The 20,708-nt window shown below is 53.3% G+C and overlaps 1 protein-coding gene and 1 pseudogene across 1 annotated transcript in view; one reads left to right on the plus strand and one right to left on the minus strand.

Annotated features, from left to right (window-relative positions):
• The window catches only part of CFAP46 (cilia and flagella associated protein 46), a 111,596-nt gene that overhangs the window by 20,667 nt on the left and 70,221 nt on the right, over positions 1-20,708 (minus strand). The window contains exons 39-50 of the mRNA XM_077762922.1: positions 20,041-20,200; positions 19,575-19,780; positions 18,549-18,725; positions 17,888-18,037; positions 14,880-15,028; positions 13,995-14,093; positions 13,472-13,604; positions 12,608-12,754; positions 10,563-10,763; positions 10,369-10,475; positions 9,158-9,334; positions 8,056-8,191 (exon numbers count right to left, since the gene is read on the minus strand). Of these exons, the coding sequence (XP_077619048.1) occupies positions 8,056-8,191; positions 9,158-9,334; positions 10,369-10,475; positions 10,563-10,763; positions 12,608-12,754; positions 13,472-13,604; positions 13,995-14,093; positions 14,880-15,028; positions 17,888-18,037; positions 18,549-18,725; positions 19,575-19,780; positions 20,041-20,200 (1,842 nt within the window). The remainder of the gene's footprint in view (positions 1-8,055; positions 8,192-9,157; positions 9,335-10,368; positions 10,476-10,562; positions 10,764-12,607; positions 12,755-13,471; positions 13,605-13,994; positions 14,094-14,879; positions 15,029-17,887; positions 18,038-18,548; positions 18,726-19,574; positions 19,781-20,040; positions 20,201-20,708) is intronic.
• Positions 16,596-16,998, plus strand: LOC144230590 (phosphatidylinositol N-acetylglucosaminyltransferase subunit P pseudogene; annotated as a pseudogene).

The raw sequence follows: 20,708 nt of genomic DNA on the forward strand, positions 1-20,708 counted from the left end.
TCCCACAACTAAACAAGTGACCCTCGGCCCCGCCCTCCTAGCAGCCACCGGCCACACTTGAGCCGGTTTGCTTTTCTAGGGTGTATGCCAGTGGATGCCCCGGCTTCATTCACTTGCATAGTTATTTCAGGCCCATCCACGCTGCTGCTGCCACACTCACGCCTATTAACTGACAGGGAAAACCCGCCACGGCACTCACACCGCGGCTAGTGTAACACAGTGGCCACAAACACTCGTGCAGGAGTTCCTGCGTGGACGCGGGCTTTCCTCTCTCGCGGGGAAACGCCCAGGAGTGGGATGCTGGCTCACACGGTGGCCTGTGTCTAACTGCCGAGGCGTGTCCCGTGCTACACCCCCGGCAGCAGCGACGAAAGTTTGGTCCCTCCACGTCCTCGCTAACGGTCGGTATGACCGGTCTTCCAAGGTGCAGCCTTTTCATAGCGCGCGGTGGTTTTCCATTACGGTTAGCACCTGCGTTTCGCTGGTTCGCTGGTGGGTTCACCACCTTTGCATGTAATTATTTACCATCCACATATTCTCTTTGGAGAAATGCCTGCTCAACTGTCCACTTTTTATTAGGTCATTTCTTTTCTTATTACTACGTTTCAAGAGTGTTCTAAATTTTAAAAATTTTTAATGTTTACTTATTTTTGAGAGAGAGACACAGAGGGTGAGCGTGGGGGGGCACAGAGAGAGGGAGACAAAGAATCCGAAGCAGGTTCCAGGCTCTGAGCTGTCAGCACAGAGCCCGACGTGGGGCTCAGACTCATGAACTGTGAGATCCTGACCTGAGCCGAAGCAGTCGCTTAACTGACCAAGCCACCGAGGAGCCCTAAGGGTGTTTTGTATTCTGGACCAAACCTTGTCAGTCATATGGTTGCAAATATTTTCTCCCAGTCTGTGCTTCTCTTTTCGTTCCCTGAATAGTGTCTTTTGAAGAGCAGACTCCAATTTATCAATTTATTCTTTCATGGATCATGTTTTTGTTGCCATAGGTAAGAAATTTTTGCTAAACCCAAGGTCCCAAGGTGTCTTCCTCTAGGAGCTTTGTCGTTCCCGCGCTTACCTGTAGGTCTGTGATCTGCTCTGAGCTCAGTCCTCCATCTGTGTTATGGGTGTGCATTTCCAGTGGCTCCAGCACCACTGCTTTATTTATTTATTTAAAAACATTTTAACATTTATTTCTGAGAGACAGAGAGACACAGAGCACGAGCAGGGGAGGGGCAGAGAGAGAGGGAGACACAGAATCCAAAGCAGCGCCAGGCTCCGAGCTGTCAGCACAGAGCCCGACGCGGGGCTCGAACACACGAACCGTGAGATCATGACCTGAGCTGAAGTCGGCCACTTAACCGACTGAGCCACCCAGGAGTCCCCAGCACCACTGTTTCAAAGAGTAGTCTTTCTTCACTGAATTGCCTTTGCTCTTTTGCTGAAAGTCTATTTTGTGTCTTATTTCTGGATTCTGTTATGTTCCATTGATGTGATGTCTTACTCTTACATTAAAACCACACTGTTTTGATTCGTGTCACTTTATAATAAGTCTTAAAATCTTGTAGTGTTAGATTTCCAACTTAGTTTTTCTTTTTTAAAGTTGTGTTTGGTATGTTATGTCTTTTGTAATTCTATATGAATTTTAAAATAACTTTGTCAATTTCTCTAAAAAAAAAGCCTGCAGCTTCTTGGTCAGGACTACAGAAAATTTAGGGAGAATTGAGATCTTAGGAACATCGAGTCTTCTGGCCCATGACATGGCATATCCCACCTCCCTTTCGGCCTCTTCACTTTCTCTCAGCAATGTGTTACAATTCTCAGGGTAGAAGTTGCCACTTTTTTGTCAAGTTTCATTTTTATTCTGTCAAATGATATTGTTTTGAATTTTTTTATTTACAAACATTTTTAATGTTTCTTTTTGAGAGAGAGAGCATGAGGGAGGGAGGTGCAGAGGGAGGGACAGAGAATCCCCAGCAGGCTCCACTCTGTCCGCCGCAAGCCTGAGGTGGGGCTCGAACCCACAAAGTGTGAGAGCACAGCCCGAGCCAAAGCTGCAGGTCCAACCGACTGGGCCACTGGGCAGCCCTGGTTTTGAATTTTTATTATCTGATAAATTGTTGCGAGTACATAGACATATACAATTAATACTTGTGTATGGTCCTTGTGTCCTGAAGCCTTACTGCAATCACTGGTTAGTCCTCGTAGATTTACTGTTATTATCACTTTTGTAGATCGCACGAGGTCCTCTGTACACGTGATTGTGCTGTCCGTTAACAAAGGCTGATGTGCTTCTTCCTTTCCAGACGGGGTACATTTAATTTCCTTTTCTCACCTACTGAGTGGGCTGCAACTCAAATACAACTCGGGCTGAGGGGGTGCAAGTACACGCTGTCCTCGTTCTGTGCTTCTGCCCCGGTGGGGGGGGGGGGGCCCACAGGTGCCTCTATCACCTTGAGGAGTCTTCCTTCTATTAATGGTTTGCCAAGAGTCTTTTTTTTCAATCAGGAATGAGTGTTGCGTTTTGTCAAATCCTTTTCTGCATCTACTGAGGTGCTCGTATGTTTTTACTTTAATTTAAAAAAATTTTTTTTAATGTTTTTATTTATTTCTAGGAAAGAGAGAGAGAGACAGCGTGAGCAGGGGAGGGTTAGAGAGAGAGGGAGACACAGAACTGGAAACAGGCTCCAGGCTCTGAGCTGTCAGCACAGAGCCCGACGCGGGGCTCAAACCCATGAACCGCGAGATCATGACCTAAGCGAAAGTCGGACGCTTAACCGACTAAGCCACCCAGGCGCCCCAATTTTTTTACTTTAATTTTTAAAAACTATGGCAAGTCAAACTGGTTGATTTTGAATGTTAAACAATTCCCAAGAGGCTCAGTCGGTTGAACACGTGACTCTCTGCTTAGGTCATGTTCTCACGATTTGTGAGTTTGAGGCCCGCGTTGGGCTCTGTGCTGACAGCATGGAGCCTACTTGGGATTCTCTCTCTCTCTCTCTCTCTCTCTCTCTCTGCCCCTCCCCCTTGGGACCTCATCAAGATAAAAATCTGCACGGCAAAGGAAACAATCACCAAAACTAAAAGGCAACTGACAGAATGAGAAAAGATATTTGCAAATGACATATCTGATAAGGGGCTAGTATCCAAAATCTCTAAAGAACTTACCAAACTCAACACCCAAGAAACAAACGATCCAGTGAATAGGCAGAAGTCACGAATAGAAACTTTTCCAAAGAAAACTCCAGATGGCCAACAGACACATGGAAAGATGCTCAACGTCACTCATTATCAGGGAAATACAAATCAAAACCACAACGAGATACCACCTCACACCCGTCAGAGTTGCTAAAATGAACAGCTGAGGCAACAACAGATGCTGGCGAGGAGGCGGAGAAACGGGCACCCCTTGCACTGCTGGTGGGAACGCAAGCTGGCGCAGCCGCTCTGGAAACAGTGTGGAGGTTCCTCAAGAAACTATAAACAGAACTCCCCTGTGACCCAGCAACTGCAGTACCGGGCGTTTACCCAAAGGGTACAAACACGCCGACCCAAAGGCGCACGCACATTCACAACAGCGCTACTGACAACGGTCAAGTCACGGAAAGGGCCCAAACGTCCATCCAGCGACGACTGGGTAAAGAAGATGTGGTTTATACATACAACGGGACACTACTCGGTGATGGAGAAGAATGAAATCTTGGCATTTGCAATAACGTGGTTGGAACTGGAGGTTATTTTGCTAAGTGACGTCAGTCAGGCAGAGAAGACACCATATGATCTCACTCATATGTGGGATTTAAGAAACAGGACAGATGAACATGGGGGAAGGGAAGGAAAAATAAAACATAAAAGCAGGGAGGCAAACCATAAGAGACTCTTAAATACAGAGAACAAACTGAGGGGTGCTGGGGGGAGGTGTGTGGAGGGCGGGTTACGGGAGTGATGAGCAGCAAGGAGGGCCCTTGTTGGGATGAGCCCTGGGTGTCGTATTTAAGAGATAAGTCACTGGGTTCTACTCCTGAAGCCAACACAACACTGTATGTTAACTAACTTGAATTTATTTTTTTTTAATTTTTTTATGTTTTATTTATTTCTGAGAGAGAGACAGAGACAGAGAGAGCATGAGGAGGGGAGGGGCAGAGAGAGAGGGAGACACAGAATGTGAAGCAGCTCCAGGCTCCAAGCTGTCAGCACAGAGCCCGACGCGGGGCTCGAACCCACGAACCACGAGATCACGACCTGGGTCGAAGTCGGACGCTTCACCGACTGAGCCCCCAGATGCCCCAAACTAACTTGAATTTAAATAAATAAAATAACAACAACAACAACAAAAACATTTTTTTAAAATTCCCAGAAATTGGCAATGATATCTTCTTTTTACATATTGTTGTATTTAATTTGCTAAATTTTTGTGTAGAATTTTGCATCTGTGTTCATGAAGAATAATGACCCGTAGTTCTTGTCTTGGTATCAAGGCCATACTGGCCTCATCGAGTGTTCCCTCTTCTCAGTTTTCTAGAAGAGTCCATGTTGAGTTGGTGTTATGCTTTCCTTCAATGTTCGCTAGGATTCACCGCTGCAGCTTCCTGGGTCCGAGGTTTTCCTTGTGGAAACTGCAAATTCCATTTCTTTGAAAGATGGAGGGCTATTCAGGTGATCTGTCTCCTTTTGGGTGAGTTTTGGTTATTTGTGTCTTTCAAGGAATCGTTCCACATTATCATGAAGTTGTTCAGAACATTCCCTTATTATCCTTTCAATATGCATAGGATCAATGGTGACATCCTGACTCTTATTTCTGATATTGGTTATTCACGTCCTCTCTTTTCTCCTGATCAGTCTTGGCAGAAGTATATGTATTTACTGATCTTCTCAAATAACAACTTGTGGTTTTATTGATTTCACCTTCTATTTTAATGTTTCTTATCTTACTGATTTCTGCTCTCATCTTTGGTTTCCTTTCTTCTGCTCACTTGGGAGCTGGTTCTTCATCTACTTCCTTATGGTGAGGCCTACGGTCATTAACTTGGGCTCTCACTTCTTGTGCCATATGCTTACTCAGCGCTACAGCTTCCCCTAAGCATTCCGTTAGAGATGCCTGAGCATTTCAGATGTGTTTCCCCCTTCAGTTCAGAAACATGTTCCCTCCTGATTTGTTCTGTGGCTCATCGTTATGTTGATAGATGCTACTGACTTTCCCTGTGTGTGGGCATCCCACCCACAGCTTCCTGGTTGTTGTCGTCGTTTTCAAATCGTGGTAAAGTTCCTATAACATGAGGTGAACGATTTCAAAGCACACGGGTCAGTGGGGCTGCGTGTGTTTACGGCCTGTACAGCACCTCCTCTGCCTCCCAGATGTTTTCATCGTTCTGAAAGGGAACCCCTTACCCACTCAACAGCACTTCTTCTCTTACGACCTCCCAGCCCCTCCGCTGCTACCACCAACCAGCTTTCTGTCTCCATGGGCTGAACTATTCTTTGTGCTGCTGTTTGATTTCTACCTTAATTCCAAGGCCAGTCCTGGCGCATCTTTTTTTTTTTTTTACTTAAATCCCTTTATATTTATTGAGACTCGTTCTATGTTTATGGTCCAGAACGTGATCTATCGTGGAGAATGTGTCGTGTGCACACAAAACATAAAGACCGTGATCCCGCCGCTGCTGGGCGGAGCGCTCCATAAACGCCCGCCAGCGCACCTGGTCGGTGGCGATACGCAAACCTGGTTCTTTGCTTGCCGTCTACTTGTTCTGCTAACTGGAATTCCTCACTGTAAGTGCAGATTTGTACACTTGTCCACCACAATGGTACCCGTTGTTACTTCGGTTCTTTTGAAAATCTGCTACTGGGTGTTTGAAATGTAGATATTTCGTCTCCGCGGTTAGTTGCTTCCTTGACACCATGAAACCGAGCTGCGTGTCCCCGGTGAGGCTCCTCCTCCACGGCCACCCTGACTGATGGGGGTGCGGCCGCCCGGCTTTCTGTGACGCGTGTCAGCAGTGAACTCTTCCCTTCCTTTACTTCCGGCTTGTTCCTGTCTCCAGAGGTATAGTGGCCTCCCTGGAGGCAGCACACAGTTGGGTCTGCCTCCTGGTACCGCCTGACGAGTTCTGGGCCCTAACTGGGGATTCAGACCGTTCTGACCGCGTGACTGCTGACAGGACTTGTGTTTTCTATACAAACAGCTGCACCTGTTCTTTATTCTCTTTCCACCTTTTCCGCTTTCTTGAGGGACAAGTGAATGGTTTTTAGGATTTCCTTTGACTTCCCTTCTTGGCTTACTAGGTATGCCTCTCTGTTCTGAGATTTCTGTAATCGCTTCGGGGTTTATAGTATATTTTGCTACTCCGCGCAGAGCGCAAAAATCCCTCACGCTACTGTTGTCATTCCTCTTATCTTTACGGGCGTTATAGATCTGATGCTACACTGCTATCACTTTTGCTTCAACAGCCAAGTACCTTTCAGAGAGATTTAAATAATGAGAGAAAATCTTCAGAGGTTTTCCCAGGTAGTTTGTACTTTCCGTGCCCTTCATTCATCTGTGCGGATCACATTTCCATCTGGTGTTGACTTCCTTCTGCCTCAAGGACAACTTTGCTGTCCCGACATGTGTCTGCTGCCTCGCGCTCAGCTCTTGAAGGTCCGGGGGAATCTTTACTTTGCCTTTGTCTTTGGGAGACGTGTTTGCCGGGCATCGATCAGCCGCTCGCGCTCCCAGCACTTGGTGATGTTGCATCACTTGTCTTCTGGGTCGTATGGTTTCTGCTGAAGAGTCTGCTGGTCTGCACATAACACGTGCTTTTACTTGTTTTTTTTTTTTTTTAATATTTTTATTTATTTCTAGGAGAGAGAGAGACTCAGCATGAGCAGGGGAGGGTCAGAGAGAGAGGGAGTCACAGACTGAAACAGGCTCCAGGCTCCGAGCTGGCAGTCAGCACAGAGCCCGACGCGGGGCTCGAACCCACAAACCGCGAGATCATGACCTAAGCGAAAGTTGGACGCTCAGCCGACTAAGCCACCCAGGTGCCCCTCATGTGCTTTTACTTCTGACCCACCTTGAAGACCCCTCCCGTCACCGGCCGTGAATGGCTGGGTCACAGTGTGCCCTTGGCATACTTTGATTCTCTTCATCGTTTCTGAGCTCCTTGGATCTGTAGGCTTAGAGGTGGTTTCAGTCTGTCCCCTCCCTGCCCTCCTCTCCGGGCAAGTTTCCAATTACTGCGCCTGTACCCGTGCTCTCGACGTCGACTCGCAGGTGTTCCGGCCAACTCCACCGTGTCCATCGCCACCTCCGACCCTCTCAGTCTCTGCCCCTCCCCAGCTGGTGCGTCTTCGCCACACATGTTGTGATCTTCACGTCTGTAAGCTCCATCTCACTCTTTGTGTCTCCAGCATCTCTACTTGGCCTTTGTAGCGTATGGAATGCAGTCAGCAGTAATTTCTAACAACCTTGCCTCTGAACTCTGATATCTGTGCCAGAACTCAGTTGGTTTTCACAGACAGTTCTGACGTGTATTTTCCTGCTTGTTGGCATGGTAATCTTTGCACGCACTTTTTGACCGGGGTTCAGCGTGGTGACTCCGCACTGGCTGCCTGATGTCGCGCGTCTTACTTGTCTGATGGACTTTCGTGCTGCGCTTCTGCCTTTTGCTCTGGGACCACGGTGTGCAGATCTGGGGCAGGGCTCATCTGGGCAGACTGCCCCCGACTGGTCCTGGGGTCATGAGGTTGTCCGGTCCGGCTGGTGGGAGTCGGTGCTGCCCCAAACCCGAGTGGGAGCCCAGTGCTGTACAGACCCCTTGGGTGCCCCAAGGCCGCAGGCAGTGTGGGTGGGGGTGGGGCCGCAGCTGCTCAGGATGATGGCGCCGATGTTAACATTTAATGTGTTAAAAATGTTTCACCTTTTTGTCTACTTTTTGGTTATTTCAGAAGGGAGGATAAATCTAGTTAGTGTAACTGCATCTCAGTCAGAAGGGGAAGCCGGCGGCTTGTTGAAGTCAAGTATGGGGATGTGTCTGCTCGTGCGCCGGGGTGCTCTGGGCTCCAAGGGGCACCGAGGACCAGACTCACCTCGTGCAGGGACAGTAAGGCCCGCACGCTGCGGAACAGCTCCTCGGCGTCAGCTACAGCTCCCTGGACCAAGTCGTACGCCTCCAAGAAATACGCGGTCCTCTGCTCTCCGTCCTCCTCGTTCTGGGCACGTAACCTGTGTTAGATGGACGAGTGGGATTCAGAACAAACATCTCAAAGCGTTGTGCCATCGCTACTAACCAAGTGCGTACTATGTAATTTTTATGCGACTGTATTTTTACTAGTACTTTAAATTCTATGATTAGATGTTATATGAAGATATAAAGTTAAGTATGCACTCAATACTTTTTTTTTTGGTTTTTGTCAAAATTAAATCTATACCTAGCAGACCAACGAATCAACACAACATTAACTGTGTTGATTTAAACACCACGTTTTCCTATTTGCGCTTTTCTGCACGTTTTAAAGTTCTTCCATGACCCTGTGTCACTTCTGTGATGACAGGACGAAGGTGACTCTTCACGCGTGCGCAGGTTCCTTCTCCCTCATAAAGGCCACTGCTCGTATCTTACACACGATTTTGAGCTTCAAAATGCCTGTGTGCACCCCAAGGCCAGGGTGGGCCGGGGTGGGGGGAGGGGGCGGGGAAGGGCATTTACTGAGGCCTCGCTCCCCTGCCTCTGGGCCAGCCCCTGCCCTCGTTGCCAGTGGGGACTTCGAGAGGTCACATGGGGGAGGTGACAGAGCCCCACTGGAGGGCAGCGCCTGGGCTGCCCCCCAGGCCAGAGCAGTATGGGCAGGTGCAGGGGTGTGCGGGGTGGACGTGTGGGCGGCTGTGTGTGAACACCTGTGCATGACCATGGGTGACATGCACACGTGCGTGTACTGATGTGTGAACACTGTGGGGTATGTGTGTGCGCCTGCACGTGTGGGTGGGGGTGATGGTGTACGTCACGTCGGTGTGTTTGCAGCGATGGAGCAGGTGGGACGCTGAGGGGGACCAGATGAGAGCAGGGACACCTCCCTGTGCTGCTGTCCCGGATGGAGGTGCAGGCGGCCACCGGCCGTGGCCAGGACGTGGTTCTGCTGCAGGGCAAGGGGGGTTTGACCGGGCAGGAGGGCCGGGCAGNGGGCTGCTCGCCTCGTTATCCCGGCGCGCTCCAGCTTTATGTCCAGACAGTGGTCCCTGTAGCCCAAGGCGAGAAACCTTTTCTCAATTTCCAACAGGCAGGCATCCATCTCGCTGAGCGGGAACACGCATCTGGGAGGTTCGCCGTCAGCTGTCTCCTGGGCGGCCTTGATCCGGAGGCTCACGCACCTGCATGGGCCATGGGCCGTCACGCGTGGCCACCGCAGTGTCACCAGCGTCGCCGGAGAAAGCCCCTGAGGAGCGCCTCCCGAAGAGCGGAGACCGCATGACGCGCCACACGAGCCGCGTCCCACACCCGCCATCACGTGCTTCTGGAAGTTCAAAACCGCTCTCTGACTCGGGGGCAGGGAGGGCGGCCCCCGCACATCTGACCTGCAGGGCGCCGCCAGGGGCGTCCGGGGCGCCTGCGGGAGCAGTGGGGACAGAACAGGGCCAAGAACCGAACAAAGACAAAGCAGAGCATCCAGAAAACCAAAATACGACAAAGCCCCACTGCTTCGGTCAAGAGAGCGAGAGCTGCTTCTTTGCTGAGGTCAGTTAGACGCTGGTGTGGGGTCTGAGCTGGGAAAAGAGCGAGGGCACCAAGGCGGGCAGCGCCGGCGCTAGACTCCGCGAAGCCACAGGGAAAGAGCCCACAGACACGTCCGGCAACACAAGCAGAGGAAACAGTTTTCCGGAAGGATATAAGCTACCAGAAAGGCGGCTGGAAGACAAGTTGGGAATCTGGAGAGCCAACAAGCACAGCAGACCCGGCGCCGCCCTCGGGGGCCCCGTCCCCGGCGCGGACAGCGGCCACATCAGTGGCCCCACGGAGCAGGCCAGACCCCAGGGAGGCATCTGCTCCCAAGGTTCCGCACTGACGGAGGGCGGGGTGCAGGGAAGGCCCCGCGGCCGGTCCCCGGCCGGGGCTGGCCCTGCCCCTCCGCGGAAGGGAGGTCAGAAGCGACCCTGAGATTTAGGAACAAACCAAGCCACCTGCCTCCCTATCCCAAGAAAAAGGCACCTTGGAAAGAAAGAGGCAGTGCCCCAGGGGCCCGAAGGCCGCGGGCCAGGCTCCCCCAGGGGCCGCGGGCAGCAGGCAGGGGTGTGGGCAGAGGGCTCTCCGGTGCGATTCTCTGCACTTGAGAGGTCTGAAGTCCCGCGTAAGGCACAAAGTGAGCCATGACTTTCGCGCAAATTAAGTTCTTCTCACAAAGGACTACCTGGCCTCTAGGTCTGTGGCCATGAATTCCAGGATGGGCGCCCGGTTAGGTCTTTCTTTCTGCAGAACTTTGAAGGTTTCTATGAGTTTCTGGAACAACTGGATGACCTGTGGATGAGAGCGCGTGGACGTCGGCACGTGGCCCTCGGCCACGGGACCGGCCACAGGCCCCTCGCGAGCACACTGGCCCCTCACCGCTGTTCCTCTGCTTTTCCCTTCCATGGACAGAAGCGTGTGTGCCAGGGTCAGGGTTGAGCTGTACCAGAACTCCTCGCCGCCCCCCAGGCTCCAGGCCCACTCCACCATCTGCTTAGCTTGTCCGTAGTTTCTCTCCTTGTTAGCCAGCTGCGCTAGAAGGTGCAGGCATCTTGCTTCCGCACAAGGGTCGTTGAGCTCCTAAAATATGCAGGAAGATAGGAGGCGGGTCGGGAGGGGGAGAGAGACAGAGGCAGAGAGAGCAGCTCGGGCACAAGGCCTTCCCACCCTGGGTCCACTGGGCTGCTCCCTGACCTCTGGAGGAGGCCCCATATTGGCCCTCAGGGCTCGGGGTGGGTGGGCTCGAGGCCTGTGCATATGCTAAAACCTACTTCCAGGGTTCATGACAGCGCTAATGGCCCTGGGAAGCCCCTCCCCTTAGCGGCAGGTTCCAGTGCGCCCCCCCCCCCCACCNGGCGGGGTGAGGAGGTGAGCAGACTTCTGCACCCTACTCGGCCAGGGCTGTCTCATCCCCCATCCACTGCACATGGTCACAGGTGGCCTGGGCATGGGGTGCGGGTTCTGTCGGCCTCTGCCCACACCCCGCAGGAGGGGGCAGGTGCCCAGGCAGAACAGCGGCAGCCCCAGGTGGCCCCGGACAGAGCAGCCAGCATGCAGCCTGCGTAGGTTGAAGTGGGGGCCTGCTGTCCCAAGAGCCAGGGCCCTGGACGGCAAATATAGGCTGGGGGCGGGGAGGGCGAGGTGCCTATGGGAGGTGGACGTGCAGGGGGCTGGCGGGTGGAGCCACAGCATGGAGGCTGACGGGGGTGGGAGGGCGCTCTTGCCGTGGACGGACGGAAGCAGGGCCTGTACCTTCAGACACCCCTGGGACCTGTCACCAGACTCTGACTGCTATGGCCCCACAGAGGCACGGCCAGGGGGTGGGTGGCTCAGGGCAGCGGACAGTGGGACGGAAAGGCCCGCGGGCACGTGGCATCCATGACAGAAGGCTCAGGAGGGACAGGATGGCATCTGAAGGAGGTGAAGGTGGCCCAGCCACGGCCCGGGCCCTGACTTTGCCAGGGGCTCTCTGAGTGCCAGCTACTTTGCCCACTGCTCTCCGAAGAGGCTGTTGCCAGCAGGGTGCTGCAGCCTCTCGGGCCCCGTCCTGGAGCCTCCCTGTCCCCGGCTACATGCGCATGTCCCGCAGCCAGGCCTGCACACAGCTCTCCTGCTGGCCGAGACTGCACGCCTGTCCCCACGGCCTGAACCTCCCAAGGCCTGGAAGTTTGGCGCCTTTATCGGGCACTTCTTTCTGACCGCCCGTCTGGCTCCGTAGCTGTGCCCGGCCCCTGAGTGAATGCGGTGCTCAGAGCTGGACACGGGCGGAACTCCCCGTCCACAGGCGCTGGAGGGCCACGGTCTCCGAGGAGGGGCGCACACGCAGGCATCCATCCTCACGGGGACACAGCCCAGGAGAAAAGCCCAGTGCGGGAGGGGAGGCTGGGCTCCGGGCCTCCGGGTGCCCGAAGATCCGTGCTCGAGGACAGAGCAGGTTCAAGGAGCCTGGCAGATGGAGCAGGGGAGCCTAAGGAGCTGAGCAAAGATCTGAGCCGCCAGGCCCGAGCACAAGCACCAGGGGGCTTGGAAAAACCTCAGGCTCCCAGAGAGGCCCCAGACCCCCGCCGGGCCCACAGCTGAGGAGACAGGACGGAACTCATGGGGCTGAGCCCCGGCCTCCAGGCTCTCAGCCTCCACACACAACAGCAAGAAGCGCCATGCTGACGGCCCGCTAGGAGCCCCGCCATCCAAGAGAACGCGGCCGTGGAATCAGGCCCACGGCAGCCACGGGAGGCAGGGGCCTGAGCAAACTCTGTACAGAGCGCCAGGAAACCAGAGGAATGACAGGCAAGGGCAGAGACTCCAATACAAGTCTAAGATGGACGTTCCAGAACAGCGAGATGCAAGCCGGGTCCGAGCAGACGGTGTGTCCCCGAGGGATGCCTCCCGCCACGCAGATGCCCCGCCGGCCGGGCGCCTCTCACCTGGAAGGCCAGGTGGGCCTCCGACAGCAGCAGCCTCGAAGGCTGGTACAGGTCCATCTCGAGCAGAACTTCTGCCTTGAGGGCCCACAGCTGGGGGAAGGACGTTCCCTCCAGCCCGCTCCCCGTCTCTCCGTCTATCTTCAAGATCTGTAAGGCACGGCAGGCACGTGTGTCTTTCCTGCTGGGCCGGGCCCCCGACTCCACGGCAGGCAGTCTCCGGGACCCGGGTCTCCTCACGACCGCCTCGCGCCCAGCGTGCCCAGCACCGGGTGGCCCCTGCTCCCCCCGAGCCCTGTGCTCTGTGGCCCCACTGTCCTGTACCCCGCAGCACCCGGACCAGCAGGGGAGGGGTCACCAAGCCCCTGAATTCGGCAAGACACTGGGGGTCCTGGCGCGTTCCTGTCATGTGAACCAAACAATTGACTCTGGGCGCTCACGCTCACAAACGCAGCGGCAAGTATGGAGCTCTGTTCCAGGCTCGGTGGCCCGGACGGTTACTCTCCTTCGGGGAGAAGACCAGCCAAGTGTGCCCACACGTGCGGGGAGAGCTGCTTGGGGGTCAGACCACCGGGGCCACCTCTCTAGCTGCCCGGGCCTCCACCACAGCCCTTCCTGGCGGGTCCTCCGTGCCGCCACCAGCCCGTCTTCTCTGAATCCTGCCCAGGCCCCTGGCGGGCACGCTCCCTGATAGTCTGTAGCCTCATCTTCCCCAGAGGGGCCCAGGGGCCACAGGAGGGGCCACAGGGAACCGGGCAGGTTTGGGCGCAGCACAGCTAAGGCAGGTCCGGGCCAGCGGCTGGGGCTGCAGCCTCGGCACCGTCCCTGCCCGGCCAGGAACACGGCGCTGCCAGCAGCACGGGGTACCTTATCCTTCACTACGAGGGGCTCCGTCTCTGCTTTCTGGACCACAGTTATGGGCTCAGTCAATGTTGTCAGACTTTCTTCGGATAGCGGTTCCTTATTTTTCTCCTTTCTCAAGGCAATTTCTTTTCTGCAGCTAATGTAAGTAACATAGGTAGTACACCAAAGAAATACGATGGCCAAGAAATATCTGAAAATGTTCCATTTCATCAGTAGTCAAGAAATACAAACTCAATAGCTACAAGAAGCCGGTGATGACAAATATAGAAAACTCCTATGACTGCCCCCGGGCACAGCCCCACCCAGGCACTGCCCCTGGGCACAGATCTGCAGCCCCAGGCACTGTCCAACCCCCAGGCACAGCTCCCCAGGCTGAGGGTCCCCCACGCCCACCCCCGTCTGGCTGTGATGAAGGATGGGGCCTGGGGTGGGAGGGGACTCAGCCGAGAGCAGCCCCAGGTTGGCCAAATCGTCCCTTCTGTACCCTCGGCAGCGGCAGACCTAACGGCCACGGGGAGGCACGCACCTCGCCTGCTCCATTTCACACATGTATGTTTGCCCAACCACTTCTTCGTGGTAAGTCGCTGCTTCTTGCAACTTCAAATCGGAACAAACTAAGGCAAGTCTAGGCGAAGGGGGGCAATAAGGAGAGTTAGTGCGGCTACACAGGACATGGCAGACCGGAGTCAGGCGTACTGGGGCCTGGTAAAAACCGGTAGATGGAAAAATGAATGTATAATTTAGTGAGTTTTAACTTTTAAACCCAAGGAAAATTACACAGGTGCCTCTGCAAGTTTCAGGTAGCAAAAATGTTTATGCTCATTCATATATTTTACTCAATACCTACTTATAGTCTCAGGGTCACCTTCAGAGGTAAAACTCAGGCACAGTGGCTGGGGCTCTGACCACCTCCCACCTTAAGCAGAGAGGCTCTGCTTTGATTCTGGTGTAAAATGGTTGTATTTTGAAATGATGTCAAGCTTACAGAAAAGCTGCGCAAATACCACAACTACTGCATCTCCCTCGCCCAGATTCCTTCAGTGCCAACACCACCACATTTGTTTTGTCGTTTTCTCTTCCTCCCCCAACACCCTATATTTTTTTTCTGGATGATTTGAGAGTAGGCTACAGGCGCAGTGGCCCTTTATTTTAACACTTTAGTGTGCATTTCCTTAGAACAATGATCTTCTCTTAAAGACCAGGCAGAAATTGTAAAATAAAATTACTATTTTATGTTCAAGTATATTAATTCATCCGGTTTCACATATCATAGCGACTATTATTCAAAGAAATAGTTAACTACAGAATTAATATATGAAAATGCTCTGTTTTTATATTGCTTTGAGGAAATTTTCACTTTAGCCACCTACATGCTCCCCAGTTTCCCTGAAAATAAAACAGCTGTACTGACCGAAGATGATAGAGATCTTTGAGGCTCTTGCTCTCTACCACGGAGCCTGCAATTAGTACACCCAACTGCAGGACTGGGATGGTGAGCTCGTAAAGGGACATCTTCTGCAGGGCTTTGACCAAGTGGTCCAGATAATATAAACTGTATGTCTGCATAAATACACAACAAACATGTAAGGTCAAAGAAGGGAGGAAGGTTAGAAAACTAGCTTATAGAGTCTTTCTACAAAAACTTCTATCCTTCTCCATTCCAAGGCATAGCTTCTGGCACACAGCAGGTGTTTAATAGTATTTGTTGAACAAATGAATAAACGAATGAATGAATGAATGATGTGCTTTCCTCTTCTCCCTAATAGCTTTTATCTTGTCATGTGAAATCACCCACAATCTTCAACATTCAAGTACAGTTAAAGGTCCTCACAAGAAACAATCCATTTATGAAGTGCCTGGGTGGCTCAGTTGGTTGAGCAACTGACTCTGGGTTTCAGCTCAGGTCATGATCTCACAGTTCATGAGTTTGAGCCCCACACTGGGCTGTGCACTGACAGTGCGGAGCCTGCGTAAATTCTCTGTCTCATTCTCTCTGTCCCTCCCCTACTTGTGCTCGCTCTCTGTCACAAAATAAATAATCTTTAAAAATAAAGAAACAATCCATTTACATAATTACTCAAATTAATGTTTTGGTTAGATTCCTTCCACTAAAAACTACTGATCCATTATAAACAGACTTTCTTTATGAACACAAATAACTGCTTTAAAATTTAATACAGATCAAGAAGAACTAACACTTATCGAGAAGAGCTAACACTTAGAAAGATGAACTAGATTTGATAAGACAATTATCCTTCAGTGGAAAATTAGAGAAGTTGGATAAACTATTTTTAAAATGTACCAAAAGCACTGAAGACTGGGCAATGCTGGGAAAGACTCCTGGCCAAGACCTGGAAGATGGCGGGCGTCCAGAGAAATCAGCCTGGCACACTGGGGTATATTTGTCCTGGGGGTATCTGCTGATTCAAGAGGAAGCTGGAGGCTGAATGACACTTCTGATTTTTTTTGTAGGGTAGAGACCAAAACACTGGAGTTGAGGGCCCACTAAAAGCTACATGCCCAGGCTGGGTTCCCAGAGGGCTGCACCTGAGGGTTAAGGGTGATCTAGAAGTAAAGTGGCCCTTTCGTGAACTTCATTGAAACCTGATGGCATCTGGGTGGCCTGGAAAGCATATGGTTCTTTGAGAGACTAATAACTGATAACTCCTGGTGAGGCTGATCAGAAAAGAAGACTGGGAAGACACGGAAATCCCTAGAGACCCTACAGTCCCTAAAAGATAATAAAAGGATATGAAGGAGAACATTATGCCAATACATTTGAAATTTTATATTAAGTGAAAATGTCCTGGAAAACACAACCCATCAAATTGTAAGAAGAAACAGAAAATCTGAAGATCTCTGTAACTATGAAATAAACTATATTCATAATTTATGACCTTCCCATATAGAAGATTAGGCCTAGAAGTTTTCACCAGGGAATTCTACCAAATTGAAGGAATAACAAATAACCTTATATAAATTCTCCCCAAGAATAGTTAAAATAAAAGGTGTGTGTGTGGAGGGGGCCGGGGGTGGGGGGGCTTCTCTGGTGGTGAAAGGAACATTCTGGCCGACCTCATGCACCAGTGTCTCAGGCCAGCCAAGATTCTCCAAAGCCACAGGGAAGATGTTGGAAAATTCACTGCCACCATTGCCAGAAAGAGCAGCTTATGGCTTTGTTCTTTTCTGAAGCTCCCAGTTTGGCTTCATATTATATCTTGTATGGACTTTTATTCCTAAATCTTAGCTAAACTCCGTAGGCTTAACCTACTGGCGTCAAAAATATCGAGCAGTCACATTGCCTGCCTACCTCCTCATTACTATAGTAATCAGTTATGTACTTGTATTTGGAGTAAACACGATCAGTACCTCTCCACTCAACTCCATTCATACAATCAGAGAAAAATGCAAAAAATCTGCAGCAGAAGAAATACCAAGAACAGCCTATTCCAACATTGAGAAATATTTCCCTTAATGATGGAAAACAAATGTTCTTTCTCGCAGCCAAAGAACTTGATGCCCAAACCTGAACTGTAGGTGGACTTAATACCAAGTGTTCACTATGTTTTTGGTGTAATAATCTGGACCACAATTATTTTTAGTATTTCTCTTAATTAATACCCGACACTGAAATGTAAAAAAGTTGAACTTCCCTTAGATTAAGCTCCATTAATATTATAAATGTTCCCAACTATTAATTATTAATGGACAGAATAAGTGAAATACTGCATTACCAAATACCATAAGTCCTGAGGAGAGACTTTCATGGTTACCCAGGTGGCCCCTAAACGTCACCCCAACGGTCATTGTAAGAGGCAAGTGGAGAGGGACTTGACATGGAGAAGACCCTGAGGTCAGAGACAGAGACGGGGGGACACAGCCCCGACCCAGAGACCCCGGGACCCCGGGAGCTGGGAGAGGCAGGGAATTCCTCCCCTAGAGCCTCACAGGGAAGGCGGCCCCGCTGCCACCCTGACCTGGGCCGGGTGACACTGACTCTGGACGTCTGTGCTCTGCACCTGAGAGAAGAGACGTCCGTGGCTGCAGCACCCGGCTGGCCCGTGCTAACCGCCATGGCCACGGCAGCCACAGAGCCCGACACGCAGCTGCGCTGGCAGGTTCGGGGTGCCCCTGGCGTGGGGGTGCGTGATGAAGGGAAGGAAGTGATTCCTGCAGACACTGGCAACTGCTTAGGGAGAGCGGCGGCTAGGAATGTGTTCCTGGGGGGGAGCTCCGGGCCTGACCTGCTCCGTGCCTTGGCCTGGGCGGCAACACACAGGTGGCTCCTCAGCAGCTCGCTGGGCTGGCCCTCGTTTTTGTCCCTCTTTCTGAAAGGCTCCAGCTCAGGGAGACAGGGTTCGGGAATGCAGGCTGGGGGCGCGTCGCCGCGGCCCACACCACTTCTCTAAGTCAACTTACCGGCTTCTGGATGCTAGAGGCATTAATGGTAAAGTCACTTTTATCTTGTTTAAACACAGATATCACCTCCTCAGGGCATGAGTAGGAGGCCCACTCCTCTATGCTGGCCGGCAAGGCTTCCGGCGGTCGGCCAGGGACCTCGGTTTGATGCTGTAAAGCAGAAAGACCGCATTCGCTTCAAAATCCGGCCGAGCTCTAGCAGACAGGTGGCGAGCCGAGAAGGCAGCGCGTCCCTGGCGCCCTTGGAGACGGGGTACTGCCAGGTCTGCACCCTCCGCCCCGCCCTGAGCACCCCTGCATGTGGCTGCTCCCCCTGTGGTCTGCACCTGGGCTGTGAGCCACACCAGAGCCACGTTCAATTTCACATCCCAAACCCGCTGACATCACCTCCAAGAGCACGAAGACGACGCTCTCTGCCCCTTGCACAACAGAGTCTACCTGGGGATGCCCCTGCTTGCGGTACCCTCCCCCCCACCCCATCCCCGGACACCCCAGGCCCAGCCCGCACCCCTTCTGCCAGGGAGGAGCCGCACAGCCCAGGCCGCCCTCCTCACGGCCCCAAAGCCCGGGTGTGGGTCCAGGCCCGGCCTCGTGGCCCCAGTCTGTGGCCTGGCGCTCCAGTGTCAGGGCTGCCCAGGCACGTTCACAAGTGCGCACGTGCCTGCTTGGGGTCTTTGCTCTTCTCTCTGTCTTTCCCCTTCTCCCTCCCCGGCTCCTTCTCCTTCCCCTTCTTCTTTTCCTTCTCCTTCTCCTTTTTAGGCAGCAGCAACTGTGAACTAGCTGCTGCTTCTATAATTTTGCTTTCCGAAATCGATTTTCCTGCTGTTAACAAAGAAACCTGTGACAAATGAAATCAATGAAATCCAGATTTGCAACATGAAGAACAGCCGTGCCCACGCTCCCGCACACGCTCGGATCTGAGGGTGCCAGTGGTCCTATGGCTCCGAGTGGCAACTTCATGCCCACTCGTGTGCCAGGGCCACAGCGGCGAGCCCTCCCTGTGCACGCGTGACTGCAGTGTCCCTTGGCGAGTGGGACACTGGCCTCCAGGATGCTGGCACGGTGGGTACACAGGGCTGACCTCCAAGGAGGGCTTGTCAGCTCTGTGAAGTGAGTTCCGGTCTCTAATTAAGAACACGTATACATTTTAGCAGTTCTCCTAAAAGAAGCATAAAGAATCCTTATGTGATGGGTGGTGGGAGAGGGGCTGGGGCACCTTGAAAACCAAGTCCCACCCACTCTTCCTGCTGCCAAGGCCCCCAGCACATTCCAGGGGGGAGGGGGTCACTGCCCCCAGGAGGTCCTTGAGAACCACAGGCTCCAAGAGCAGCCCTGTTGGGGCCTGTAAAGAGATGGTGGGGACAGTGGGTGCACAGAAGGTTCTGGAAGCCCAGCAGCAGGGCAGCTCAGGATTGCTGTGCCTGGGCCGCCGAGGGGCAGGAAGATGCAAGCGTGGGCTGGCTGTCCGCTCCACACCCAGAGGCTGTGGGCGCCCTCGAGGTGGGGCTTCTGGGCAGACGGGCCAGGGCACTTCTGGGTTTCGGAGACGAGTGGCCTCTGCCACTGGAATGGGCCTTCCTTGGTGGGGGGGGAGGGTTGTGAGCAGGTGAGGCCCGAGGGCTACAAGGAGAGACTCAGGCTCCTGCCGAGAGCTGGGGACCCAGAAGGGAGCAGCCTCATGTCTCACCTGCCAGATGCGCTTGAGGAACGAGTAGGCCATGAGGCAGTAGTCCTGGTAGTCGGCCGAGCTCGGGGACACCATCAGGGCCAGCAGGGTGTGGGCGCGGGCCAGCGCCTCCAGCTGCCGCACGCTCCAAAGCCCCTCCAGGGGGGCTGCCCCCGCCTCCTCGGACACTGGGCCTTCGGGGGCTGCCTGAGTGGGCAGCTGCTCCTCTGTAAGACAGGGTGCCCCCGGCCATGAGCACGTCCACACTCGGGCATCGTGGGCCCTTCTGAAGGGGGCCTCGGGGACGGGTGTCCAGGGCTCCTCCCCCGGCCAGAGGACCGTGAGCCTGTCTGCTGGGGGCTGCAGGTTCTGGAGCCGGGGAGGGGCGGGGGCTGAGATCATGCCCATCCCAGGCCCAGGGGGAGGGAGCCCCCCAGGCGAGCTCGCAGATGCAGATACTACCGACGGGCGTCTGAGCCACCCTCACCTGCCAGCTCAGGTGCGTCCCTGGCAGGTGTCATCACCAGCAGGATGTCAATCGCCCACTTCAGGTGGAAAGTCACATCCCCCATGGGAAACTGCTTGTAATACAGCCACTCGCTGAATTCCATGATGTACTCAACTTTTTGCCACTCACTCTCTGGCTTCTTTGGGATTAAAAAAAAAAAAGGTCAGAAGGGACAAGTGTTTACCACTCCGCGTCCCAAACACTGGGGCTGGGGGTGTCTGCTGCTGATTTTCTGGAAGCAGGTGGAGCACACGCACCCCACCTTCACGGCGGGGGGCCCTCTGGCGGGACTCACACGCCGTCCACGCTCGTGGACAACCTGCCTGCTGCTGAGAGTTTTGTCATGAGACCGAAGCTAGGCAGAGTCTCGGGGTCCCCTCCACCCCCGCCGCAGGCGTCCCCGAGCCTGCCTGTCTTCAGCCCGTGCTCAGCTTTGTGCTTCCCCAGGCGCTCGTTCACATGTGTATGTGAGGCTTTCTCTGGATGGTTCCGCGGTCAACCAGAGCTCCAGGTCAGGGAAGACGCTGTTCTGAGCAGCACGCAGCCGCAGAATCACACACAAACCGGGTCAAAAGTCACTACACGATGGGGGAGGGCTGCTGCCGCCCACCCCTCCCGGAGCAGAGCCAGCCCAGCTCATGGCAGTG

This window comes from Crocuta crocuta, unplaced genomic scaffold, assembly GCF_008692635.1.
Source record: "Crocuta crocuta isolate KB4526 unplaced genomic scaffold, BGI_CrCroc_1.0 scaffold466, whole genome shotgun sequence".
Taxonomy (NCBI): domain Eukaryota; kingdom Metazoa; phylum Chordata; class Mammalia; order Carnivora; family Hyaenidae; genus Crocuta; species Crocuta crocuta.